The 25793-nt window shown below is 59.6% G+C and overlaps 3 protein-coding genes across 3 annotated transcripts; 2 read left to right on the plus strand and 1 right to left on the minus strand.

The window, feature by feature from the left end:
* Positions 1 to 145: 145 nt before the first annotated feature.
* C4A (complement C4A (Chido/Rodgers blood group)) lies at positions 146 to 14400 on the plus strand. The gene is made up of 41 exons (XM_004043724.5): positions 146 to 275; positions 408 to 606; positions 821 to 1022; positions 1232 to 1302; positions 1381 to 1469; positions 1688 to 1770; positions 1941 to 2037; positions 2176 to 2281; positions 2379 to 2511; positions 2928 to 3043; positions 3143 to 3322; positions 3468 to 3650; positions 3782 to 3967; positions 4121 to 4279; positions 4531 to 4657; positions 4834 to 4908; positions 5169 to 5366; positions 5458 to 5569; positions 5660 to 5730; positions 5989 to 6128; positions 6242 to 6451; positions 6696 to 6747; positions 6849 to 6938; positions 7074 to 7283; positions 7463 to 7538; positions 7699 to 7855; positions 7954 to 8070; positions 8176 to 8347; positions 8576 to 8808; positions 8888 to 9055; positions 9450 to 9509; positions 10549 to 10642; positions 10740 to 10926; positions 11041 to 11131; positions 11222 to 11296; positions 12788 to 12890; positions 13056 to 13145; positions 13230 to 13328; positions 13511 to 13594; positions 13857 to 13989; positions 14133 to 14400. Exons 1-41 carry the CDS (start codon positions 211 to 213, stop codon positions 14272 to 14274), a joined length of 5235 nt encoding a protein of 1744 aa, XP_004043772.3. The 5' UTR covers positions 146 to 210; the 3' UTR covers positions 14275 to 14400.
* A 123-nt stretch (positions 14401 to 14523) lies between these two features.
* On the plus strand, positions 14524 to 20614 carry LOC101147473 (steroid 21-hydroxylase). The gene is made up of 10 exons (XM_004043729.5): positions 14524 to 17594; positions 17692 to 17781; positions 18066 to 18220; positions 18328 to 18429; positions 18518 to 18619; positions 18721 to 18807; positions 18977 to 19177; positions 19378 to 19556; positions 19640 to 19743; positions 19841 to 20614. The coding sequence occupies exons 1-10, from the start codon at positions 17393 to 17395 to the stop codon at positions 20104 to 20106; spliced, it is 1488 nt and encodes a 495-aa protein (XP_004043777.4). The 5' UTR covers positions 14524 to 17392; the 3' UTR covers positions 20107 to 20614.
* On the minus strand, positions 20126 to 25097 carry LOC115935022 (tenascin-X-like). The gene is made up of 13 exons (XM_031012552.3): positions 23976 to 25097; positions 23351 to 23686; positions 22978 to 23100; positions 22720 to 22863; positions 22408 to 22527; positions 22146 to 22289; positions 21922 to 22052; positions 21671 to 21803; positions 21427 to 21578; positions 21238 to 21334; positions 20984 to 21145; positions 20743 to 20906; positions 20126 to 20422 (listed from the first exon to the last, which is right to left on the minus strand). Exons 1-13 carry the CDS (start codon positions 24187 to 24189, stop codon positions 20321 to 20323), a joined length of 2022 nt encoding a protein of 673 aa, XP_030868412.2. The 5' UTR covers positions 24190 to 25097; the 3' UTR covers positions 20126 to 20320.
* Between the last annotated feature and the right edge of the window lie 696 nt (positions 25098 to 25793).

The following is a 25793-nucleotide window of genomic DNA, read 5'->3' on the forward strand; positions in this document are numbered from 1 at the left end:
TTCAGAGATTCCCCTGAAGACCCAGGTGTCCGGGGTGCCCCCACAACGCTGGGCCTGAGGCCAGTTGCACTTCTTGGCTGTCACGTGGTTTCCCAGCTTAGCTGGGCTGGGGGAGGAGCAAGGTCCAGAGTCAACTCTGCCCCGAGCCCTAGCTTGGCCAGAAGGTAGCAGACAGACAGACGGATCTAACTTCTCTTGGATCCTCCAGCCATGAGGCTGCTCTGGGGGCTGATCTGGGCATCCAGCTTCTTCACCTTATCTCTGCAGAAGCCCAGGTCCTGGAGGCGGGATGCTGGGTGCTTGGATTGGGGCAGGGCTGGCATCGGGACCCGATTCAGGAGTGAGGGAGAGCAGGGGTGGAGGTGTCAGAGCGAAGTCTGACTGCTGATCCTGTCTGTTCTCCCCAGGTTGCTCTTGTTCTCTCCTTCTGTGGTTCATCTGGGGGTCCCCCTATCGGTGGGGGTGCAGCTCCAGGATGTGCCCCGAGGACAGGTAGTGAAAGGATCAGTGTTCCTGAGAAACCCATCTCATAATAATGTCCCCTGCTCCCCAAAGGTGGACTTCACCCTTAGCTCAGAAAGAGACTTCACACTCCTCAGTCTCCAGGTAACCAGACCCCATGCCCTCCTGCTGCTTGTGGGGGCCTCCTGCCCTGTTCCCATCTGTCTTGTAAGTGTCATCATCTTCCCACCGGCCTCCTCCCCTCCTGTCTTCCCACCCTGGCATTCTCCTTCCATGTTTCTCCCTTGGTCTCTGTCCTTTTTGGTCAGCTGTCTCTTGCTCTGTGACCCACTCCCTCTCCCTCTCCCTCTTCTGACAGGTGCCCTTGAAAGATGCGAAGAGGTGTGGCCTCCATCAACTCCTCAGAGGCCCTGAGGTCCAGCTGGTGGCCCAGTCGCCATGGCTAAAGGACTCTCTGTCCAGAACGACAAACATCCAGGGTATCAACCTGCTCTTCTCCTCTCGCCGGGGGCACCTCTTTTTGCAGACGGACCAGCCCATTTACAACCCTGGCCAGCGGGGTGAGTCTCAGCCCCAGGGCCTCAACCTTTAACCCCCTCCGAGCCCTCTCAGGATGAGTTTGGTGCCCCCTAAGTGAGATAACCTGAAAGAAAGTGCCACACGGAAGGGGTGCTTAGGAAACATTTGTCCCCTGCTCCCTCTGTGGAGTTTGACCCACCCTCCCCTTGCACATGGACCCCTGCTCACCTCTCTCCTCCTCCACTCCCAGTTCGGTACCGGGTCTTTGCTCTGGATCAGAAGATGCGCCCGAGCACTGACACCATCACAGTCACGGTGGAGGTGAGTCCCCGACCTCTGGCCTTCCTGATCCTGGCCACTGATGTGACCTCCTGCCTGTGACCACTTCTCCCCTTGCAGAACTCTCACGGCCTCCGCGTGCGGAAGAAGGAGGTGTACATGCCCTCGTCCATCTTCCAGGATGACTTTGTGATCCCAGACATCTCAGAGTGAGCGCTCCCAATGTGGGGGCTGCCCCCAAGCTACACCACCCCAATTCCTGTTAGGCTCTCCACCTCCCACACCGAGGCACGTCCCGAGATGCCCTGACCCTCAGCCTCCTGAGCCTCTGGTTAACCCCTACAGTCCTCTTCCCAGGGAAGCAGGCCGCTGGCTCTCCGTGCCCCACTGTACAGATGGGCTGAGCCCCTTCCTTGTCCATTCTCAGGCCAGGGACCTGGAAGATCTCAGCCCGATTCTCAGATGGCCTGGAATCCAACAGCAGCACCCAGTTTGAGGTGAAGAAGTATGGTGAGAGCTGGAAACTGGAGGGACAGGCAGCTGCTTTCCTGAAGGAAATAAGGGTGGAAGGAGAGGTAGTGGGAGCAGCTCAGGGCAGGGAGATATGGGTGCCACAGCCCTGAGCGGAGGGGAGTCTTTGAGCTGGAGTCTGACCTGCCTATCCCTTCACCCTGGGTCAGTCCTTCCCAACTTTGAGGTGAAGATCACCCCTGGAAAGCCCTACATCCTGACGGTGCCAGGCCATCTTGATGAAATGCAGTTAGACATCCAGGCCAGGTAATACCTCCCTCCCCACCTCTGCCCACCAGCACCGGGTCCTGCTCCCTACTCAGTATGAATGGGCTCCTGCTTCCCTGCCCTCGGGCCATTATTCCCCCCAGCCCTTGGCCCACCCTCTTCTCTCTGCCACGACAGGTACATCTATGGGAAGCCAGTGCAGGGGGTGGCATATGTGCGCTTTGGGCTCCTAGATGAGGATGGTAAGAAGACTTTCTTTCGGGGGCTGGAGAGTCAGACCAAGGTAGGAAGGAGAATAGGGGCTGGGGAGGGGAAGGGGCAAGGGAGGTGAGGTGGGAGACACAGTCTCACCCTATGTCCTGTTTCTTTCTATGCCCCAGCTGGTGAATGGACAGAGCCACATTTCCCTCTCAAAGGCAGAGTTCCAGGACGCCCTGGAGAAGCTGAATATCGGCATTACTGACCTCCAGGGTCTGCGCCTCTACGTTGCTGCAGCCATCATTGAGTCTCCAGGTGGGTGACTTTCCCTTATTGTAACCCCAGACCCTTGCCTCTGACCTCTGAGCTAACCCTCTGTCCTCCAGCACCAACACCACCCCACTTCTCACATCTCATCTCAGACTCAAAACCAGGAAACACCCAGGAGACCTGGTTTCTCTCCAACTCTGTCTCCGTGACTCGGCCCTTTTCCCTGGCTGAGTTTATTTATTTCTTTGCTCGTTCTGCTCATTCATTCACTCCTCCAGTGGACATGTGTTGTTCAATGCCCTGTGCTGGGCCTCAGCATGCACAGACAGGAATACAGCAGCCTGCGCCCTGGGAGCTCACTGTCTTGTGGGAGGGAACCACTCAAGCCACTCCCCACTTTTCCTCCTGTCCCTCTCTTCTTGGACTCTGTCCCCCACCTCTCTCTGTCCTTTGTCTTGCAGGTGGGGAGATGGAGGAGGCAGAGCTCACATCCTGGTATTTTGTGTCATCTCCCTTCTCCTTGGATCTTAGCAAGACCAAGCGACACCTTGTGCCTGGGGCCCCCTTCCTGCTGCAGGTTTCTTCCAGAGGGGAAGGATGAGTAGGGAGGATGTGGTAGTTAGGAGGGCTCAGGGTCTGACCACTCTCTTTTGCCTGCCCTCCTTTACCTGCCTAGGCCTTGGTCCGTGAGATGTCAGGCTCCCCAGCTTCTGGCGTTCCTGTCAAAGTTTCTGCCACGGTGTCTTCTCCTGGGTCTGTTCCTGAAGTCCAGGACATTCAGCAAAACACAGATGGGAGCGGCCAAGTCAGCATTTCCATCATTATGCCTCAGACCATCTCAGAGCTGCAGCTCTCAGTAGGACTCCTCGGACCCCTGGGAGACGGTGGGGGAAGGGGAGGAGGGTGAGCTGGGGTCCCAAGGATCCATGGCCTGACTTGGGGGGAAGGTGGGGTACCTGGCTCTGAGCTACTACCCTATTCGCACCTGACCCCCTCTCCAGGTATCTGCAGGCTCCCCCCATCCAGCGATAGCCAGGCTCACTGTGGCAGCCCCACCTTCAGGAGGCCCCGGGTTTCTGTCTATTGAGCGGCCGGATTCTCGACCTCCTCGTGTTGGGGACACTCTGAACCTGAACTTGCGAGCTGTGGGCAGTGGGGCCACCTTTTCTCATTACTACTACATGGTGTGCATGAGCTGGGGAGTCAAGGAGGGCTGGGGTGCAGGGAAGAGCCCTCTGGGTGGGGCTGGGGGGTTCAAGGCTGAGGCTGTCCCATGAAGAGGCAACCACTCTTGTCCCTCCCCTTCTTGGCCCAGATCCTATCCCGAGGGCAGATCGTGTTCATGAATCGAGAGCCCAAGAGGACCCTGACCTCGGTCTCGGTGTTTGTGGACCATCACCTGGCACCCTCCTTCTACTTTGTGGCCTTCTACTACCATGGAGACCACCCAGTGGCCAACTCCCTGCGAGTGGATGTCCAGGCTGGGGCCTGCGAGGGCAAGGTGACCGGGGTCAGGAGAGATGGCACCTGTGCTGAGGGGGTTGAGGACAGGGTGATTGCCAACAGGGCATGGATTTAGCTTGGGGGCAGTGAGGATACCGGGACTGAAGGAAGCTCTCCCACTCTGACCGCCCCCACCTCCCGCCCCTGCCAGCTGGAGCTCAGCGTGGACGGTGCCAAGCAGTACCGGAACGGGGAGTCCGTGAAGCTCCACTTAGAAACCGACTCCCTAGCTCTGGTGGCGCTGGGAGCCTTGGACACAGCTCTGTATGCTGCAGGCAGCAAGTCCCACAAGCCCCTCAACATGGGCAAGGTTTGTCCAGACCCTCTCCACAGCTCTCTCACCCCTCCATGGCTCATCCCCCTGCTTCCCTGAGCCCTGGGCGCAGCCCCTGGATCCCACTGAGGCTCCCCACAGTCTCTTCCCCACTTGGCCCTGTGGTCTCCATCTCCTGGCTCTGTATCCTTTCCTATCCCCCCATGCGCTGCCCTCTCACCTGTGCCGAGTGCTCAGTCCTGCCCCTCAGCCACACTTGGCTCCTAGCATTCCTGCCTTTCTTGCAGGTCTTTGAAGCTATGAACAGCTATGACCTCGGCTGTGGTCCTGGGGGTGGGGACAGTGCCCTTCAGGTGTTCCAGGCAGTGGGCCTGGCCTTTTCTGATGGAGACCAATGGACCTTATCCAGAAAGAGTGAGAACAGAGAAGGAAGGGGAGTGGGTGGCGGGAAGATAAGGAAGGAGGAAGGGCCTGAGGGGACCAGGTAGGAAGAGTCCAGGCAGGAAGGGCTGGGCAGGGGAAGGGGAGGAGGGGAGGAGGGGAGGAGGCCGAGTGCCTGACGGCTGGACTGCAGCCTTTCTCTCTACCAGGACTAAGCTGTCCCAAGGAGAAGACAACCCGGAAAAAGAGAAACGTGAACTTCCAAAAGGCGATTAATGAGAAATGTGAGTTGCGGGTGCCTAGGCAGTAGCTTGGGCTCTCCGCCTGGGATCCGGGTTGGGGGTCTGCCTCTCTGCCCCTCGGCTCCTTGCTGAACCCATGTGTGGTATTTGGGGCCAGAGATCCGAATTCCGGGATTACAAGTGGAAGGTGGGCAGCTCTCTCCAGCAGCCTCTCTTCTGTTGCTGGTCTCAAGGGGTCGGGGCGGGGGCTGAGGTGTATGTCCTTTTTGTCCTCTCATGCTCACCCCCACCTGGCCCTGCAGTGGGTCAGTATGCTTCCCCAACAGCCAAGCGCTGCTGCCAGGATGGGGTGACACGTCTGCCCATGATGCGTTCCTGCGAGCAGCGGGCAGCCCGCGTGCAGCAGCCGGACTGCCGGGAGCCCTTCCTGTCCTGCTGCCAATTTGCTGAGAGTCTGCGCAAGAAGAGCAGGGACAAGGGCCAGGCGGGCCTCCAACGAGGTGAGGGGCTGGGTGGGGCTAGGGCACAGGTGGCAGCGCTTGGAAAGGCAGAACGGTCCCCTCCTCACTCCCGTCCACCGTGGTCCCCCAGCCCTGGAGATCCTGCAGGAGGAGGACCTGATTGATGAGGATGACATTCCCGTGCGCAGCTTCTTCCCGGAGAACTGGCTCTGGAGAGTGGAAACAGTGGACCGCTTTCAAATGTGAGAGCGTGTGCCGGCCCAGCCTTTTCTCTGTGCTGTGTCTCGGGGCCAGCCGGGGTAGACGGGCCTTCTCTGCCTTTCCCTACACAGATTGACACTGTGGCTCCCCGACTCTCTGACCACGTGGGAGATCCATGGCCTGAGCCTGTCCAAAACCAAAGGTGAGGTCACCCTGTCTGGGCCTCAGGTGACCCCGCTTCCATTTCCCTGTACCCCAGCTCCCTGTTCCCTTTGCTCTTAGTGTAGGAAGAGGGTCCAGTGATCTGGGGAGGTCTGTGCCAGCGTGCAGCTGGCGTGGGCCAGAGGGCAGAGGCAGACTGAGACAGAGCTGGGTCACCCCCACCCCTCCCTCCTGTGGCCCTGAAGCTTTGATGGCCCCTCTGATCTCTGCCCCTGCGCCCACGCTTCCCTTCCCTCAGGCCTATGTGTGGCCACCCCAGTCCAGCTCCGGGTGTTCCGCGAGTTCCACCTGCACCTCCGCCTGCCCGTGTCTGTCCGCCGCTTTGAGCAGCTGGAGCTGCGGCCTGTCCTCTATAACTACCTGGATAAAAACCTGACTGTGAGGCCCCATGGGAGCCTGAGCATACAGGAGTTGGGGGAGCCAGGGCCCAGCGAGGGGTGGGGAGGCTAACCGGGCCAGGACTCTGGCCATCCTCGTTTTCCTGCCCTCAGGTGAGCGTCCACGTGTCCCCAGTGGAGGGGCTGTGCCTGGCTGGGGGCGGAGGGCTGGCCCAGCAGGTGCTGGTGCCTGCGGGCTCTGCCCGGCCTGTTGCCTTCTCTGTGGTGCCCACGGCAGCCGCCGCCGTGTCTCTGAAGGTGGTGGCTCGAGGGTCCTTCGAATTCCCTGTGGGAGATGCGGTGTCCAAGGTTCTGCAGATTGAGGTGAATGGAGCACCCCTGAATATAAGTCCCCAGGCCCCCAGCTTTGTCCTCCACCCTCAGCACTCTCTCTGCTGGCCAGGCCAGGGGCCCAACACCCAAACCAATGCCTTGGTCTGTTCCCATCTTCTACAATTCTGATCCAACTCTGTCCCTGGAGTTGAAATTCAAAGTCCCGGGGGAGTCTGTGCTGGCAGGGCAGGCTGTAGTCCTGTGTGACCTCACAGCCATGTTTTCCCTGAGACAGAAGGAAGGGGCCATCCATACAGAGGAGCTGGTCTATGAACTCAACCCCTTGGGTGAGTGACCCTCTACCTCCAGCCATTGGTTTCCTAAGTGGGTACAGGTGGTGGGGGATGTGGACAGCAGGACAGGCTGCCAACTTCCCCCATTTCCCTAGACCACCGAGGCCGGACCTTGGAAATACCTGGCAACTCTGATCCCAATATGATCCCTGATGGGGACTTTAACAGCTACGTCAGGGTTACAGGTGGGAGTGCCCTTTAGTCCCTTCCCAGTGGCCACCTTTGGATTCATGTGGGACCTGTGGATCCCTGTTTGGTCCCACTCCCCGTGAGCCTCTGACGCAGAGTCCTCAGACCTCCACCCTCTCCCTCCCATGTAGCCTCAGATCCATTGGACACTTTAGGCTCTGAGGGGGCCTTGTCACCAGGAGGCGTGGCCTCCCTCTTGAGGCTTCCTCAAGGCTGTGGGGAGCAAACCATGATCTACTTGGCTCCGACACTGGCTGCTTCCCGCTACCTGGACAAGACAGAGCAGTGGAGCACACTGCCTCCCGAGACCAAGGACCACGCCGTGGATCTGATCCAGAAAGGTTCTGGGTGCAAGGGCAAGCAGGAGGGGGCCCAGGAAAGGACAGTTACTGGAAGATGCACAGCCCAGGAGGCTACAGAGGGAAAGAAAGGGGGCCCCTGATGGGGATGGGGAGCATGGCCTTGGGCTCAAACAGCAGAAGGGTGAGTGTCACCTGAGCAGCCACCTTTCCTCTCCAAGGCTACATGCGGATCCAGCAGTTTCGGAAGGCGGATGGTTCCTATGCGGCTTGGTTGTCACGGGACAGCAGCACCTGGTGAGCTTCGGAGAGTGGTTCCAGGGTTCTGAGGGGGTCAGGGCTGGGGCAGGGATGGGACAGAGCTGGTACAATGGGAGGGTGGATAACCAGGCACCTGGGGGCGTGGGCATAATGAGAAGCAAGTCCTTATCCCCAACCCTCCTTTCCTCCCCTCCAGGCTCACAGCCTTTGTGTTGAAGGTCCTGAGTTTGGCCCAGGAGCAGGTAGGAGGCTCGCCTGAGAAACTGCAGGAGACATCTAACTGGCTTCTGTCCCAGCAGCAGGCTGACGGCTCGTTCCAGGACCCCTGTCCAGTGTTAGACAGGAGCATGCAGGTGCGGGCATGCTGGGGCTGGCCCGAGAAGCGCCTGTCGGAGGACTCTCTTTGCCCCTTCCCCCTCCTGTTTGACATCTTCTTTTCTCCCCTCACTAGGGGGGTTTGGTGGGCAATGATGAGACTGTGGCACTCACAGCCTTTGTGACCATCGCCCTTCATCATGGGCTGGCCGTCTTCCAGGATGAGGGTGCAGAGCCATTGAAGCAGAGAGTGGTAAGTTCAGTGGCGTTTCTGCCCTCTGCTGGCCCCCAGCTCTCCCCCTTTTTCCTCAGGAACCCAGGGGTCCAGGCCTCAGACCCTCCTCCCGTTTTCTTCCAGGAAGCCTCCATCTCAAAGGCAAACTCATTTTTGGGGGAGAAAGCAAGTGCTGGGCTCCTGGGTGCCCACGCAGCTGCCATCACGGCCTATGCCTTGACACTGACCAAGGCCCCTGCGGACCTGCGGGGTGTTGCCCACAACAACCTCATGGCAATGGCCCAGGAGACTGGAGGTGAGGGGTGAGGGGCTCCTGGCAGTGAGCCTGAGGCCCAGGGGACCTTAGGATCCCTGAGTGTGCCCAGAGGGAGAGGCTGGATGAAGACTCAGAGGAGGAATGAAGGTATAAGCAGGGGTGGGTTGGGGGAGACTCAGGAGAGCCCAGCAGGGGGTGGCTAAGGGCCAGGGGACCAGGCTCTTCTCCCTGCCCTCCTGTTTACTCGTGGTCTCCCTTCACTTCCAGATAACCTGTACTGGGGCTCAGTCACTGGTTCTCAGAGTAATGCCGTGTCGCCCACCCCGGCTCCTCGCAACCCATCCGACCCCATTCCCCAGGCCCCAGCCCTGTGGATTGAAACCACAGCCTACGCCCTGCTGCACCTCCTGCTTCACGAGGGCAAAGCAGAGATGGCAGACCAGGCTGCGGCCTGGCTCACCCGTCAGGGCAGCTTCCAAGGGGGATTCCGCAGTACCCAAGTAGGGGCCGTCCCCGGGCTCTGGGGGTGGGTAGTCCTCAGACCAAGGGCTTGCTTGAGTCCTGGCTCAACCTCCCTAGGACACGGTGATTGCCCTGGATGCCCTGTCTGCCTACTGGATTGCCTCCCACACCACTGAGGAGAGGGGTCTCAATGTGACTCTCAGCTCCACAGGCCGGAATGGGTTCAAGTCCCACGCGCTGCAGCTGAACAACCGCCAGATTCGCGGCCTGGAGGAGGAGCTGCAGGTGAACCACTCCCTGGTGAACCACTCCCTCGCCTGTGTAGCCAGGACACCTGGGCCTCGTGGCCAGGCCAGAAGCCGTCCCCACCCTCCCACCCGTGGCATCCCCGCAGCACTTCTTCCTGGGGTCTTCGGGGGAAGACTGACTTCCTGGCTGTGTGACCTGGAGCTCTGAGCTTCAGTTTTCTCACTTGTAGAGTAACATATACAGAGTTCACCCTACAGGGTCGTTAGAAGGCTGAAGTGAGATAATTCACGTGCTGGTATAAACTTTGTGGAAATGTGAGGTGGGGAGAGGAGGTGGGGCTGTTTTGAGGAAGGAGATAAGTTATTGGAGCCACAGAAACAGGTTTGCTTGTGCCCTTCTAACATCGCCTTCCCTTTTCTGTTGCTGAAAGTTTTCCTTGGGCAGCAAGATCAATGTGAAGGTGGGAGGAAACAGCAAAGGAACCCTGAAGGTGAGGGCCAGGGAAGGGGCGGGGCCAGGCACTGGTGGAGGAGAGGGTGTGGAGTGAGAGGCCTGTGGGCAGAGGCGCATGGTCCGGGGAAGGAGGCAGACACCTCAGGGTTGGTGTCCCGTGCTTCCGTCCTGGGTGTTTTTCCCCCTGCTTGCTCTCTCCATCTCTGGGTACCTGTTGTTTCCTTTACCCGCCTCAGTGCTGGTGGCTCCGAATTCCACTCCTCAGCCCAGGCCTCTTCCCTGAACCATGGGCCCCACTCGTCCCACTCCCACAGCACCTCAGACGAGGCACGTCCCAAAGCCCTTCTTCATTCTGTGTCTCTTGTCTGGCTGATGGGAGCCCCTCCCAGCCAGGAGCCCAGCCACTACTCTAGAGGCCGTGTTAGTGGCCCCTCTCCCAAGCCTGTCCTCATGTCCCTAGTGACTCCTCCTCTGCTCCCCTGCTGCCTGTGGCCCTTGGTGCTGCATCCTAGATTCTGTGCTAAGACGGCCTTCTCCCTACCTGGAACTTCTCTCTACCTCCTGTCTCCCCTGTCTGATCCACTGTCCACACGGCAGTGACACTGACCTTCCAAAAGCCCCAGCCAGATCAGCCTTGGGGAAAAGTCACTCCCCGCTGCCCATGGCTCAGATGGCTGGGCCTCTGCCCACCTCTCCGGCCAGACAGATCTCCTTGTCTACACAGATCCCCTTACCTTTCCTGTCCTTCCCTGCTTCTTGGCCCACAGGACAAGCTCTTTCTTCTCCTTCAAGCCTTGGCCAGAAGCCTTTCCTGAGCTTTTCAGTCCAGCCTCTTCCCAGCACAGTCTAGAGTGTTGGCCTCTGGGGGCAGGCCCCTGCTTCTTTACCTCTCTGTCTCGCCTGACGCCTGTGGCGAATGTGGTGCCACTCGTGTGTGTGGACTGTGCAGTGACGGGGAGGAAAAGGGGCTGAAGGCCTCAAATCCCGTAGCCCGGGGAGATGCCCTTAGGTATGGCACCAGAGAGGTCTGTGGCCTCACATGTCCCACGTCCTCTCCCTGCCCCTTGCTGAGCCAGGTCCTTCGTACCTACAATGTCCTGGACATGAAGAACACGACCTGCCAGGACCTACAGATAGAAGTGACAGTCAAAGGCCACGTTGAGTACACGAGTGAGTGTGGGGGTTGGGAGGCCTTGGGGCCAGGCAGGGGCTGGCGCAGGGAGCCGGGTGGCCATCCCAGCCCTCCTCACAATGCTTCCCTGTGCAGTGGAAGCAAACGAGGACTATGAGGACTATGAGTATGATGAGCTTCCAGCCAAGGATGACCCAGATGCCCCTCTGCAGCCCGTGACACCCCTGCAGCTGTTTGAGGGTCGGAGGAACCGCCGCAGGAGGGAGGCGCCCAAGGTGGTGGAGGAGCAGGAGTCCAGGGTGCACTACACCGTGTGCATCTGGTGGGCGCCGGGAGCTGCCTTGGGCCAGGGGAGGGAGGGCAGGACCCAGGCTGGGGCTGGGCTTCTGGAGCCCGCGCAGGCAGAACCTGGACGACAGCTCACACGTCTCCACAGGCGGAACGGCAAGGTGGGGCTGTCTGGCATGGCCATCGCGGACGTCACCCTCCTGAGTGGATTCCACGCCCTGCGTGCTGACCTGGAGAAGGTGTGGTCAGCCACCCAGGGCAACCCCCTCTGTCCCAGGTACTGAGCCCTGTCATGTGCAGGGCCTGTGACCAACTCCCCTTTTCCACAGCTGACCTCCCTCTCTGACCGTTACGTGAGTCACTTTGAGACCGAGGGGCCCCACGTCCTGCTGTATTTTGACTCGGTGAGTGGGGAGAGATGAGGCAGGAAGGGACTCGATGGCACCGGGTTTACTGAGTATGCGTTCGGAGGTTTCTCAGGAGACAGCTGTGTCAGCGGCTGGTGCTCTTGAGAACTTGTGATGTCATCAGAGAGAAGGACAAGAATGTGAGCCCGTGAGACACAGCAGAGTAAGGGGCAGACCTGCAGGCGGCAGGGACCGATGCCAGTCAGCGGGGACCCTCAGGGCTTGAGAGGGAGTCTTTCCTAATGCTGGTTTTATTCAGCTTGAGGGGCTGCCTTTGTTTTTTTGTTGAACTTCCTATCTTTTTTTAAATATTAAAGCGTATTTTCCTTTACAAAGTGATGGTGGCCATAGATGATAGTTGTATTTGTCTTTTCACGACCTTATTTGGCTAAAATAGTTATCAACCCTCTTACGGCCCTCAAAACATTTTTATTTGTTTATTTAGTAAAGACAGGGTCTCGCTCTGTTGCCCAGGCTGGTCTTGAACTCCCGGCCTCAAGCGATCCTCTGGCCTAGGCCTTTCAAAGTACCGGATTTACAGGCCAGAGCCACCATGCCCGGCCTTCAAAAAAAGTTTTGGAACATTTACTGTAACCTCTGGGAGAAAATGTGAGAAAGGTGTGGTGGCTGTCATTAGCCAGCTGTTTGTAGGTCAGGGAGACCCCTACCCAGTGTGTGCAGAGGGGCCAGCCCCCATCAGCTGGGGAAGCCTGGCTGACACATCTGGGCTGAACACAATAGAAAACACAGAGCCAGCAAGATTCCCGGATAGGGAGCTGACGGTGCAGGAGCCTAGCTCAGGAGGGACACTGGCACGGCACCGTGTGGACTGGGCCCGCGTGGGCACGAGGAGGGGTCAGGCCTGGGACCTGAGTCGGGGGGTCAGGCAGGATGACAGAACCTGCAGTTAGGTTGTGGCAAATAAAGGAGGACCCAGTTGTATCCATGACAAAGATGAGGCCGCGAGGAGGGCGAGTGGGTTTGGGGGCAGGCAGAGTGCCTTGGAGAACTTACAGGTCCTGCCACAATCCTAATGCAAGGATGGAGCTGCAAGTTCAGTTTGGGAATCAACAGCCTGGACTGGTTTGGTGGAAGCCAGGGAGTGGTTGAGACCCCCACAGGGGAGCTCTGAGGAAGGAAGTTCCAAAGGAGGGAACGTAAGAAATGACCAGGTCAGAACCAAGGGTGGTCCAGAAGCTAACCCTTAGCTTAGGGACAGTTTCACAGAGAACACGTCCATGATGCAAGACTCTGCTGAGGGCCTGGAGCAGTGAAGACTGGGGCAAGGTCACTCTCTGGGAAGTGAAGTCACCAGAGACCTTGCGGAGCAGCTTTGAGAGTTCTCTGAGTAGGAAGGTAACAGAATGTGAAGGACACTGGAGAGAAGGCCAATAGGAAGCAAACAAAAACAGGCCAAGGAAACCCAGTACAGGGGGCTGCAGGGCCCAGGGAGTGGGTCCCTCATCTCTCCTCCCCACGCTTGGCCAGGTCCCCACCTCCCGGGAGTGCGTGGGCTTTGAGGCTGTGCAGGAAGTGCCGGTGGGGCTGGTGCAGCCGGCCAGCGCAACCCTGTACGACTACTACAACCCCGGTGAGCACTGCAGGACACCCTGAAATTCAGGAGAACTTTGGCGTAGGTGCCCTCCTATGGGACGGTGGACACCGGGGTAGTGAGGGGGCAGAGAGCCCTGGGGCTCCCTGGGACTGAGGAGGCAGAATGGAGGGGCCTGTGCCCTAACTCCTCTCTGTTCTCCAGAGCGCAGATGTTCTGTGTTTTACGGGGCACCAAGTAAGAGCAGACTCTTGGCCACCTTGTGTTCTGCTGAAGTCTGCCAGTGTGCTGAGGGTGAGACTGAGGGCCTGGGGCGGGGCAGTGGAGGTGGGATGGCCGGGGCCCCCCCGCACTGTCTGATGGGTTCCCCAACTTCAGGGAAGTGCCCTCGCCAGCGTCGCGCCCTGGAGCGGGGTCTGCAGGACGAGGATGGCTACAGGATGAAGTTTGCCTGCTACTACCCCCGTGTGGAGTACGGTCAGTCTTCCCACCGAGGCCCTGGCCTGACCCTCCCGCGGGGACCGGCTGTTTTGGTCTCTCTGGGTGTAGCCTGCTCCTCTTACAGGTCGTGCACGCAGCCTGTTTGCTCTGACACCAACTTCCTACCCTCTCAGCCTCAAAGTAACTCACCTTTCCCCCTTCTCCTCACCCCCTCTTAGGCTTCCAGGTTAAGGTTCTCCGAGAAGACAGCAGAGCTGCTTTCCGCCTCTTTGTGACCAAGATCACCCAAGTCCTGCACTTCAGTATGAAGCGAACCGGAGAGGCGGGCAGGGCTGGGGGGAGACAGGGAGGCTGAGGTGTGGCCGAGGACCTGACCATCTGGAAGTGTGAAAATCCCCTTGGGCTGTCAGAAGCCTTGGGCTTGGCCATAAATAGGGAGGCAGTGGCACCTCTCCATGGGGGTGGCGAAGGTGGAATGAGAGGATCTACACAGAGTCCCCAGCCTGGGCTCACCCTGCACCTTCTCTTCCCCTCTGACCACTTTTGCGCACGTCATCCCCGCAGCCAAGGATGTCAAGGCCACTGCTAATCAGATGCGCAACTTCCTGGTTCGAGCCTCCTGCCGCCTTCGCTTGGAACCTGGGAAAGAATATTTGATCATGGGTCTGGATGGGGCCACCTATGACCTCGAGGGACAGTGAGTCATCTGGTCCCCTCAGTCTCTTGCCCTCCCCATGCCTCGCCACCTAGGCCTTGTCCCTCAGAAGCCAGATGCCTGTGCTCTCCGTTTCCACCTGCCATCCTCCCGAGCCCTGCTGACTGCCCCTTTGCCCCCTGCAGCCCCCAGTACCTGCTGGACTCGAATAGCTGGATCGAGGAGATGCCCTCTGAACGCCTGTGCCGGAGCACCCGCCAGCGGGCAGCCTGCGCCCAGCTCAACGACTTCCTCCAGGAGTATGGCACTCAGGGGTGCCAGGTGTGAGGGCTGCCCCCCCACCTCCCCTGGGAGGAACCTGAGCCTGGGAACCATGAAGCTGGAAGCACTGCTGTGTCCGCTTTCCTGAACACAGCCTGGGACCAGGGCATATTAAAGGCTTTTGGCAGCAAAGTGTCAGTGTGTTGCTAGGGCTGAGAGCAGTGCCCCTGCCCGATGCAGTTCTGGGCAGGCCAGGTTGACATAACCTTAGACTCTCTGAGCCCTGATGACCCTTGGGCTGTCCAGCTCTGCCAGACCCTCCCAGATGACCCGCTAGGAGTCTAGTGCTTCATAGGACCACCCCGAGCAGAACTGGGACCCAAGAGCCTGCACCCCAAGGACCAGAGTCCATGCCAAGACCACCCTTCAGCTTCCAAGGCCCTCCACTGCCCGGCTGTCGCCAGTCACCATGGCCTCAGACAGGGCTTGTGCTCAGCTGACACCTCTGACACAGCTCTTCTGCCGCATGAGCTGTTGTCCAGCTACACCTCCCCGACTCTGTCCTCGTGCTGCTGGCGGTTCTGAGGTCTGTGGATTTTAGCTGAGTTCCGGGCTGTTGAAAGCCTGCTGACGCTTGGTTCTGTTATCAGTGGAATGAGGTGACTTTCCCGGAGTTGTGCAATCCTCAGGTCCGGCAGTGTCTTCTTCCAGTTACTGGTTTCAAACAAGCCAAAAGTCTGACTTTGGTGTGTTTGTGAATCCTCTGAGGAAGCCGCTGTTCTCCTGGGGTCTCCCCTTCCCACCGGACCTGCCTAACTTTCCCCCATTTAGTGGCACACCTGGGGTCTTCAGAGATGACTCCGCATCTGTCCAAAGAAGTTTGGTGAGATCAGTTTCCGTAGAGGTCATGACAGTTCAGCAGCCTGCCATCCAGTCATTCGACAGAAATTCGGGAATCTTTCACTTCATGCCATGCCCTGTGCCAGGTGCCAGAGATACAGCTACTCACTCCAGGGCTCATCGCTGGGGAGACAGATAAGAGGACGGGCAGTCCCCACCCTCTGTGAAAGATGTGATGTCAGGGAGCAGCGTGGTCCCGTGGGGCATCTAACCAAGTCAGGGGCATTGCCAGGCAGGGACAGGGAAGGCCTCCTGGAGCAGGTGGCCTCCAAGTGGGGCTCTGAAGACTGAGAAGGAGCCAGGCAAAGAGCAGGGGTAGATGAGGGCATCTGGGGCAGAAGGAGAATATACAAAGGCCCAGAGGCCGGGGGCAGGACAGGGTACCTTTGGGGACATTGCATGTAATTGACCACATTTGGAGTTTGGATTTGGAAGTGGTGGAAGAGATGGAGATGGTGAGACAAGTAGTAAGCACGTCAGCCTTCCAGGTGCGCTCCTTGCCGATGAGCGCTGTCTTATCCCACGTAACTTTGAGAAGTTTGGGCCTTTCCCACTGTGGCAGAGGTTTCCTGAGGCTCTTGCATACATGGCCCTATGGTTGCTCGTCAGATCTTTCTCCCAGTAGCTGCTCAGCACGGTGGTGGCATAAGCCCATTTTCCGGAGCCAGGGGATTCAGTTGCAGCAAGACATGGCCCGGTCTGGGAGGTCAACCATGAAGAAGGCAGTAGCTGTCATTGCCCAACCCCAGAAATCCCAATCCTGTTTTCTCCCTCTCAGTCCTGATCATGGATTCAGCAGCAGCGAACTCGCCAATGTAGTGGGTGGCACAGCCAGGGTCTTGACTCTGGCTCTGCAGTAGCACAGTCTGGAGAAGCTCTGAGGGGAGAGAGACTCCCACTGGTCCGAGGGTCTGGCACAGAGCCAGAAATGGGGGGGAAGGTATGGGGCTGGGTCGCCTCTGACCTCTCACGTACCATCCAGGAGGCCCTGGCCTCTCACTGAACCCTGCCACTCCTCTTTGGCAAGACCTCTTCCCAAACCCCCAAACTGCCTCCTTACCCACAAAAGTGGTCTCTGAGTGTCAGTCCAGTGGGATCCCCACCCCTTATGGCTTCAGTTCCCCAAATAGGGCTGGACCCTTAATCCTGATCCAGCTGTGGCTATCCAGCCCCTTCCTGGGGACTTTGGACTTTGATGGGGGCATGCCCAGTTGTGCTGGGAATCCATACTCTCTCTGGCTGGAGTAGAACCTGTGGACTCTAGTCCTGAGGGCAGTCATGTTCTGCCTGTGCCTGGAAACACCAGAAACTTGACTGCAGAGAGAAGAAAGAGGAGAGAGGAACAAAGCAAGGAAACTGCCCGTCTCTGGGGCTTTGTCTGTTCCCTATCCCTGGCTTTCTAAGATCAGTGGGGTCCCCTCCTCTGCTTCTTTTTCCTGAGTTCTGTGAAATTCCCCAATCCTTACTTTTTATCTCAAACCAGCTCAAGGTGGGCTGTTTTCCTTTCAACCAAAGAAAGGTGCTCCTGGCGGCTAAAGGTACATATTCGACAGCTAGATTTCCAGGCTAGAATCCTGCCCTCCACAACATGCGAACAATACCCGTGTTGCATATAGAGCGTGGCTGTGAAGAGTTGAGTGAGTGCCCGCAAAGCACTTAGAGCAGTGTCTGGTACATGCTAGTACTCCGCAGCGGGAAACCACCTCCTTTGTCTTCTGGGCACTTTTGCGAGTGAAAGGAGGCACTAATAACAATCACACTGGGATGCCTGTATATACTGGAATGCCCCAGGCAAACCAGGCGTAAACTGTATTACTCTATCTGTAGCTTAAACTAACAACCCACACAAATCACATTTTGTTCTTCAGGCGATTCAGGAAGGCCTATTAGGCAGGGACTGCCATTTTCTCTCTGAGACAAACATCATGCCAGTAAACTGGCCCACAGTGGGGTGGCAGAGGGAGAGGGCCCAGGTGGGGGCGGACACCCTTGCCTGCACGGGTGATGTGGAACCAGAAAGCTGACTCTGGATGCAGGAAAAAGGTCAGGGTTGCATTTCCCTTCCTTGCTTCTCGATGGGTGATTAATTTTTTTTGAAATACGGACGTCCCAAGGCCAATGAGACTGGTGTCATTCCAGAAAAGGGCCACTCTGTGGGCGGGTCGGTGGGAAGGGACCTGAGGGTGGGGACAAGGGAGGCCCCAAAACAGTCTACACAGCAGGAGGGATGGCCGGGGCTCTTGAGCTATAAGTGGCACCTCAGGGCCCTGACGGGCGTCTCGCCATGCTGCTCCTGGGCCTGCTGCTGCTGCTGCCCCTGCTGACTGGCGCCCGCCTGCTGTGGAACTGGTGGAAGCTCCGGAGCCTCCACCTCCCGCCTCTTGCCCCGGGCTTCTTGCACCTGCTGCAGCCCGACCTCCCCATCTATCTGCTTGGCCTGACTCAGAAATTCGGGCCCATCTACAGGCTCCACCTTGGGCTGCAAGGTGAGAGGCTGATCTCGCTCTGGCCCTCACCATAGGAGGGGGCGGAGGTGACGGAGAGGGTCCTCTCTCCGCTGACGCTGCTTTGGCTGTCTCCCAGATGTGGTGGTGCTGAACTCCAAGAGGACCATTGAGGAAGCCATGGTCAAAAAGTGGGCAGACTTTGCTGGCAGACCTGAGCCACTTACCTGTAAGGGCTGGGGGCATTTTTTCTTTCTTAAACAAACTTTTTTTTGTTAGAGATGGGGTCTTGCTATGTTGCCCAGGCTGGTCTTGAATTCCTGGTCTCAAGTGATCCTCCCACCTCAGCCTCAACTGGGAGCCACCTTTGGGGCATCCCCAATCCAGGTCACTGGAAGCTATTGGGGGGGCATATCTTCAGGAGAAGAAGCAGGTGTTGAGGAGGCAGAAGAAGGTCAGGCCCTCGGCTGCCTTGGTCAGTTCCCACCCTCCAGCCCCCAGCTCCTCCTGCAGACAAGCTGGTGTCTAAGAACTACCCGGACCTGTCCTTGGGAGACTACTCCCTGCTCTGGAAAGCCCACAAGAAGCTCACCCGCTCAGCCCTGCTGCTGGGCATCCGTGACTCCATGGAGCCAGTGGTGGAGCAGCTGACCCAGGAGTTCTGTGAGGTAAGGCTGGGCTCCTGAGGCCACCTCGGGTCAGCCTCGCCTCTCACAGTAGCCCCCGCCCTGCCCGCTGCACAGCGGCCTGCTGAACTCACGCTGTTTCTCCACAGCGCATGAGAGCCCAGCCTGGCACCCCTGTGGCCATTGAGGAGGAATTCTCTCTCCTCACCTGCAGCATCATCTGTTACCTCACCTTTGGAGACAAGATCAAGGTGCCTCACAGCCCCTCAGGCCCACCCCCAGCCCTTCCCTGAGCCTCTCCTTGTCCTGAACTGAAAGTACTCCCTCCTTTTCTGGCAGGAGGACAACTTAATGCCTGCCTATTACAAATGTATCCAGGAGGTGTTAAAAACCTGGAGCCACTGGTCCATCCAAATTGTGGACGTGATTCCCTTTCTCAGGGTGAGGACCTGGAGCCTAGACACCCCTGGGTTGTGGGGGAGAGGCTGGGGTGGAGGGAGAGGCTCCTTCCCACAGCTGCATTCTCATGCTTCCTGCTGCAGTTCTTCCCCAATCCAGGTCTCCGGCGGCTGAAGCAGGCCATAGAGAAGAGGGACCACATCGTGGAGAAGCAGCTGAGGCAGCACAAGGTGGGGACTGTACGTGGACGGCCTCCCCTCGGCCCACAGCCAGTGATGCTACCGGCCTCAGCATTGCTATGAGGTGGGTTCTTTTGCATACCCCAGTTATGGGCCTGTTGCCACTCTGTACTCCTCTTCCCAGGCCAGCCGCTCAGCCCGCTTCTTTCACCCTCTGCAGGAGAGCCTGGTGGCAGGCCAGTGGAGGGACATGACGGACTACATGCTCCAAGGGGTGGCGCAGCCGAGCATGGAAGAGGGCTCTGGACAGCTCCTGGAAGGGCACGTGCACATGGCTGCAGTGGACCTCCTGATCGGTGGCACTGAGACCACAGCAAACACCCTCTCCTGGGCCGTGGTTTTTTTGCTTCACCACCCTGAGGTGCGTCCTGGGGACAAGCAAAAGGCTCCTTCCCAGCAACCTGGCCAGGGCGGTGGGCACCCTCACTCAGCTCTGAGCACTGTGCGGCTGGGGCTGTGCTTGCCTCACCGGCACTCAGGCTCACTGGGTTGCTGAGGGAGCGGCTGGAGGCTGGGCAGCTGTGGGCTGCTGGGGCAGGACTCCACCCGATCATTCCCCAGATTCAGCAGCGACTGCAGGAGGAGCTAGACCACGAACTGGGCCCTGGTGCCTCCAGCTCCCGGGTCCCCTACAAGGACCGTGCACGGCTGCCCTTGCTCAATGCCACCATCGCCGAGGTGCTGCGCCTGTGGCCCGTTGTGCCCTTAGCCTTGCCCCACCGCACCACACGGCCCAGCAGGTGACTCCCGAGGGTTGGGGATGAGTGAGGAAAGCCCGAGCCCAGGGAGGTCCTGGCCAGCCTCTAACTCCAGCCCCCTTCAGCATCTCTGGCTACGACATCCCTGAGGGCACAGTCATCATTCCGAACCTCCAAGGCGCCCACCTGGATGAGACGGTCTGCGAGAGGCCACATGAGTTCTGGCCTGGTATGTGGGGGGCCGGGGGCCTGCCGTGAAAATGTGGTGGAGGCTGGTCCCCGCTGCGGCTGAACACCTCCCCACCCACCTGTCCACCCGCCCGCAGATCGCTTCCTGGAGCCAGGCAAGAACTCCAGAGCTCTGGCCTTCGGCTGTGGTGCCCGCGTGTGCCTGGGTGAGCCGCTGGCGCGCCTGGAGCTCTTCGTGGTGCTGACCCGACTGCTGCAGGCCTTCACGCTGCTGCCCTCCGGGGACGCCCTGCCCTCCCTGCAGCCCCTACCCCACTGCAGTGTCATCCTCAAGATGCAGCCTTTCCAAGTGCGGCTGCAGCCCCGGGAGATGGGGGCCCACAACCCGGGCCAGAGCCAGTGATGGGGCAGGACCGATGCCAGCCGGGGACCTCAGTTTCTCCTTTATTGCTCCCGTACGAACCCCTCCCCTCCCCCCTGTAAACACAGTGCTGCGAGATCGCTGGCAGAGAAGGCTTCCTCCAGCGGCTGGGTGGTGAAGGACCCTGGCTCTTCTCTCGGGGCGACCCCTCAGTGCTCGGCAGTCATACTGGGGTGCGAGAGAGGTGGGCAGCAGCTCAGCCTCCCCCCGCTGGGGAGCGAAAGTTTCTTGGTCTCAGCTTCATTTCCGTGAAGGGCACCGAGAACTCGAAGCCCTTCCAGTGGTACCAGCTCACTCCCTGGGAAAGGGGTTGTCAAGAGAGAGTCAAAGCCGGATGTCCCATCTGCTCCTCCCGTTCCCCTTAAGGAGGTGGCTCCCAGCACTCAACCAACCTCCCCGCAGAGCTCCCCTCCTGACCCTCTGCTGCAGAAGATTGAGGCTTAATTCTGAGCTGGCCCTTTCCAGCCAATAAATCAACTCCAGCTCCCTCTGCGAGGCTGGCATGATTGTTCCATTTCACCCAGCCGCTCAGTCCCTTGCCTGTTACACTGTGGGGCTGAAACCTAGGCAGGCCGAGCCCCAGCCACCCCAACTCTGAGCCGCCTCCCCACCCCTCACCTGATGGTCCACTGTGCTCCCGTAGAGCCCGTTGAGGTTGGCGTAGTGGCAGTTCCTGTACCACCAGGCCCCTCGGTAGGAGACAGCGCAGGAGATGAGCAAGTTATTGGGGTCCCGATCACGGGCAGAGAAGACACTGCCGCTGTGGTAGCTCATGGAGTCCCCTGGGCAGGGTGGAGGAAGGAGCCATGAGGGCCTCCCCTCCCAGCCTCACCCTCCCAGCCTCGCAGCCTCTGCTTACCTGCGGTGCCGTGGTAGCCCTCCAAGTGGAGGCGGTAGTACTCCGCAGCCGAGTCTACGCGGAAGGAGTCGTACTGGGCGAACACAGCCTCGTCCCTAGCCCGCAGGTCCACGCGCATGGAGTAGTCACCTGCCTGCGTCAGGCTGTGCAGGGCCTCATTGCCTGGGGGTGGGAGACATGCCCTCATCAGGGTCCTGGTGTCCACAGGGCCCCCATCCCCATCCGTACTTCCCCAGTCCCTGTGAGGCACTGACCCAGCCAGAACTCTCCAGAGATGTTCCCAAAACCATGGGCATAGTCCTCCCAGTCCCTCCAGAAGTCTGTCTGTCCATCCATGCGGCGCTGGAACACCTAGGAAGCAAGTGGGGGCACCATCGGCCTCTGGCTCCCGGGGCAACAGCCCTTGCCCTGCACAGACCCCTGGGCTTCCCAATGCCACCCACCAGCCAGCCGCCCCCATCAGTCTCCATGTCGCAAAACACGTTCAGGGGCCGCTCGCGGTTGCCGTTGAGGAAGATGGTGCTGGTCCTGGAGGCACCGGCTCCGTTCTGCATCTCCTCCCCGCAGTCCCTGGGGAAGGGGATCTGCAGCCCACCTGGGAGAGGAGAGCAGGGGCCAGTCCTTTTCCAAGCCTTAGGCCCTGGCTGCCCACCCAGCCCCCGGCCCCCGGCCCGTGCGTCCAGGTACCCGTGGTGAAAGAGGTGGACACGGGCGGCAGGAGGCTCTGGCCCCACATGGCCTGGAGCCGTGCATTGTAGGGGGTGGAGGGAAAGAGGCCGAGGAGCTGGTGAGATGTGATCCCTCCTGGGAGCAGGATCTCCTGTGGGACAGACAAGGGGGGGTCAGGGGAGAGGGAGGTGGAGACCCTCCGGGAGGGCCAGAGGCAGCACCTCCTGGAATCACCCAGGGAGGGGAGTTGGTCAGTGGGGCCGGGGCACCTGGGTCTGTCCACCAGGGGTGTCGAAGCTGAGCAGGTAGCCTGTGGGCCGGACTTGGGGCTCAGTCCAAGTGAGCAGGGAGGTGCGGGGGGTCACTTCCTTGGCCTCCAAGTCCCGAGGGGCCTCTAGCCCTAGGAGGGAAAGCAGGAAGAGGAGATGGGGATGAGGCCCATCCTGGCTCCCTCTACCTCCTCTCCCCGTCCCACACACCCCACAGACCCTACCTGTGGTGAAGGTGATGGTGGCTGGGGAAGTGAGGTTGGGGCCCCGCAGGCCACGCACTGTGGCAGTGTAGTTGGTGTGGAGGACAAGGTCATGCAGGGGGTAGTCCACCACGCTGCCTGGGGTCTCGGCCTGCAGAGGCGGGGCTGGGAGTGTAGATAGGGGCATCAAGGCCTGCCCCCTCCATCCTTGGCCAGAGTCCAGCCTCCCCCCTGCAATCCCCACCCTGAACAAGTCCCCTCCAGAGGCCTCAGCCCTGCTCACCCCCAGGGGCTGTGACCTGGACGTCATAGGTGTCTACAGGATTCTGGGGGGGCTTCCAGTGCAGCACGGCGAATCCCTCGGTCAAGTTCAGTGCACGCAACTGCGTGGGACCGTCAGGAACTGGGGGAAGGGGAGGGGCTCAGAGGGGTCCCCGCTGCTCTCTCTACTCCGTGCCTCCCCAGACTCCACTGGCCTCCCGTCCGCAATCGGAGCCTCCACCACCTCCCTTTCACCCTGCTCGTTCTCTCTCAACTCCGACCCATGCAGTTTTCTTGGCTCCCACCTCTTGCCCCGGGTCCCAGTCCATCTCACCCGTGGTGAGGAAGCCTGTGAGAGGCTCACTCTCCTCAAAGCCTCGGACGGAGACCACGGTCACCTCGTAGCGAGCGCCTGGGATCAGCCCCTGGAGTTTCTGGGTCCGGGCCTGGCCGTCCACCTGCACACTCTGCGGCTCCCCTGAAAACATTGGGGATCGAGGGTTACCCAGGGAACCGCAGGGCGGCTGGAGGGTGGGCAGAGTGCAGGGGGGAGAGGAAATGCGAGGCGATGAGCACATGGCAAAGGCACCACCTCCATCCGCCAGCTGGTACGAGACTTTGAAGCTGTCCGCCCGGGATGGTGGGGGCATCCAGTTGACCTTGGCTGAGGTCTCCCTGATTTCACTGAATTGGAGGTCACGGGGGCTCTCCAGAACTGCAGAGGGGTCAAGGAACAATGATGCAGGCAGGGGCAGGGAGGCTCCTCCCTACGAGTCCCCCCCTCGCCTCTGCTCCAGCACAGGCTCACCACCCCTTTTCCTCTAGTCCCCAGGAATGGAAGTCGCTCTGCAGATTCCTCCAGGCCCACCACCAACTCGCCCACCCCCACCGCTGGCTGAGGCACTAGGTCCCCCCGTGAAGTACAAAGACCCCCACTTTGGGGCAGAGTGTGTGTGGGTCCTTACCTGGGCTGAGGGTGCGGGCGGTTCCCTGGATGCTGTCGGCCTTGTGGGGTCCTCGCAGCCCATACAGTGTCAGGCTGTACAGAGTCCCGGAACGCAGGTCCCGGAGCACGGCCGAGTGCCGCGTCCCCGGCACCATCAGCTCGCGCTGCAGCAGTGGACGCGGATGCGGCTCCAGAGTGCTTGGTGATGGAACCCCAAAGCGGAGCAGGAAGGAGTCGAAGGCCCCAGGTGGGGCCTCCCAGTTGAGCCTCAGTGAACTGGTGGTCACGTCAGTCACAGACAGCTGGGACAGGCGGGGCCTTGACTCTGCTGAGGTCTGACCAGCAGGGGCCGGCCCTGCACGGAGTGGGTGGGGGAGAAGGGATTGGAGACAGAAGCACACCAGCTTGGTGACCCAGAGCACGTCCCTTCCACCCCCCTCCCTGCCCCTGTTTCTCTATCTGTAACCAAGGACTTGCAGCCACAGGGGGGTCCTGTGGGGCAGAGCTAAAGGCCACTCGCATCCAGCCCATCCATCCTCTCTCCCTGGTACCCGCCTCACGCTCTTTCCCTGCGACCACCACTTCTGAGCCCCCGTTTCTCCCTTCCGAGTCCTAGACTAGAGGCCGGAGACGCCTGGTGGTACCTGTGGTGCCCTCAGCTGAGAGGGGCCCCAGGCGCTTCCCTTCATGGAGGCCATAGAGGAGGAACCTGTAGGGGGTGCTGGGCTCCAGGCCTGAGATGAGGATCTTGCTCTGGTCGCCGTCCACGAGCAAGGCCTGGGGCTGCCCGTTCGTGTCCTCATACTGGACCACGAAGGAATCAAAGGGGCCCTGGGCCACGCTCCACGAGAGGCGCATGGAGTCTGGGGTTGTGTCGGTCACGGTCAGCACTCCTAGGCGGGGCTCTTCAGGAGGCTCAGGGGCCTCTGGGGCTAACTCTGGGGCTGGTGTGTCCTCTTCTGGGGCTGCATGGGAGAAGCCCAGGGGAGAATCTGAGTGAGGGGCGCCATGGGGTGCTCCATTTTTATCTTCCAGGCTTGGCCCAAGGCTGAGGTGGGAAGTTTACAGGTCCAGGCCCAGTCAGACAATGAAGTCGCTGTGGCCTCGTGACTCCTGCGAGCTCCCGCGCTGTCTGAGTCAGGTGCTCGCTTCCCCCTTCCACACCCCGGTGTCCTGCCGAGCCCACCTCCAGATATCACAGGCTCTGGCCCCACCCATGCCGGGACACATTCACTGAGCTTGAGGAGTGTGGTGCTCCCTTCTGAGAGAAGCTGAGGGTGGAACTGGCTGGTTGAGGTGACTGGCAAATCCCACCAGCCGTGCCGTGGTCAGGCCTGTCTGAGGTGGGCATCAGCGAGCTCTGGAAGAGGAGCCTGTACCACAAATGCAGCCACTGCTGTTGGTTTCTGTGTCCCCGCTCATTTTGTTTTCCAGTGATGTTCCTCTTAAGAAAATGCTCCTGACTCATCCACGGCAGGGAGGTTTGCCGCTATCTGGACAAGGCCACCCTTCGGGGAGGCGACAGCTGCCCCAGCGAATAATGAGGAGCAGCGGCAGTGATGGGGCAGAGTCAGGGCTGGGAGATTAGAGAGCCCCTGCCAGGGCCTTTCCCTCCCGCCTGGCCTGGCTCCTGCTCTGGACTCCTTGATGGATGTTGAAGCCCACAGGGCTGCAGACTCCTCCTCCTTCCTGGGGACAGGCCAGGGCGCCCCACTCCGGCCTGCCCACTCCTGCAGTCATCTTTGTCTTCAGCCCAAATGCACAAGTACTTTGTTAAAGGTATCCCATCTGCAGCTCAAGCCTGCAGCCCCTCACCTTTTGGTGGCTCCTCAGGCCTCTAGGCCTTATTCACCTTTCCCCTCTCCTGTGCCACTTCTCCTTTAGGGCGCCAGGCTGTCCTTAGCATGGTCCGGAAGGTAAAGTACCGGGAGCTGCTCCTATCAGAGCTCCTGGGCCGGCGGGCGCCTGTCGTGGTGCGGCTTGGCCTCACCTACCATGTGCACGACCTTATTGGGGCCCAGCTAGTGGACTGGTGAGTCTTTCCCTGGCCTCTGGCAGATTATGGAGCAATGACGCAAAGTGGGATTTCCTCCCAGCTCATGCTTAGTTTCCTAGTGAAGGCCAGTGGCTCTCATTCTTCTCTGGAACCCGGGAGCACCTCTTCCCAAGTTCTAAGTTCTCCTCACAGCTTGAGCCTAGGCGTCTGGCTCCAGCCTTGTCTTTCTCCTGCACAGCATCTCTACCACTTCAGGAACCCTCCTCCGCCTGCCAGAGACATGAAGATTCTGCTCATCATTGCTCAGCTCCTCAGAGTGGGCCGGGAGGGGACTAGAAGAGCTGCATGATGGTGGCTGAGACACGGTCACCTTGGGAAGGCTTGGGAGCCAGGATGAGTGTCGGGCTCTCGTGTGTGCAAAAGGTCAGATGTGACTGCTGCTGTTTGCCTGGTTTCTGACCCAGTG

Source organism: Gorilla gorilla, chromosome 5 (genome assembly GCF_029281585.2).
Source record: "Gorilla gorilla gorilla isolate KB3781 chromosome 5, NHGRI_mGorGor1-v2.1_pri, whole genome shotgun sequence".
Classification (NCBI taxonomy): domain Eukaryota; kingdom Metazoa; phylum Chordata; class Mammalia; order Primates; family Hominidae; genus Gorilla; species Gorilla gorilla.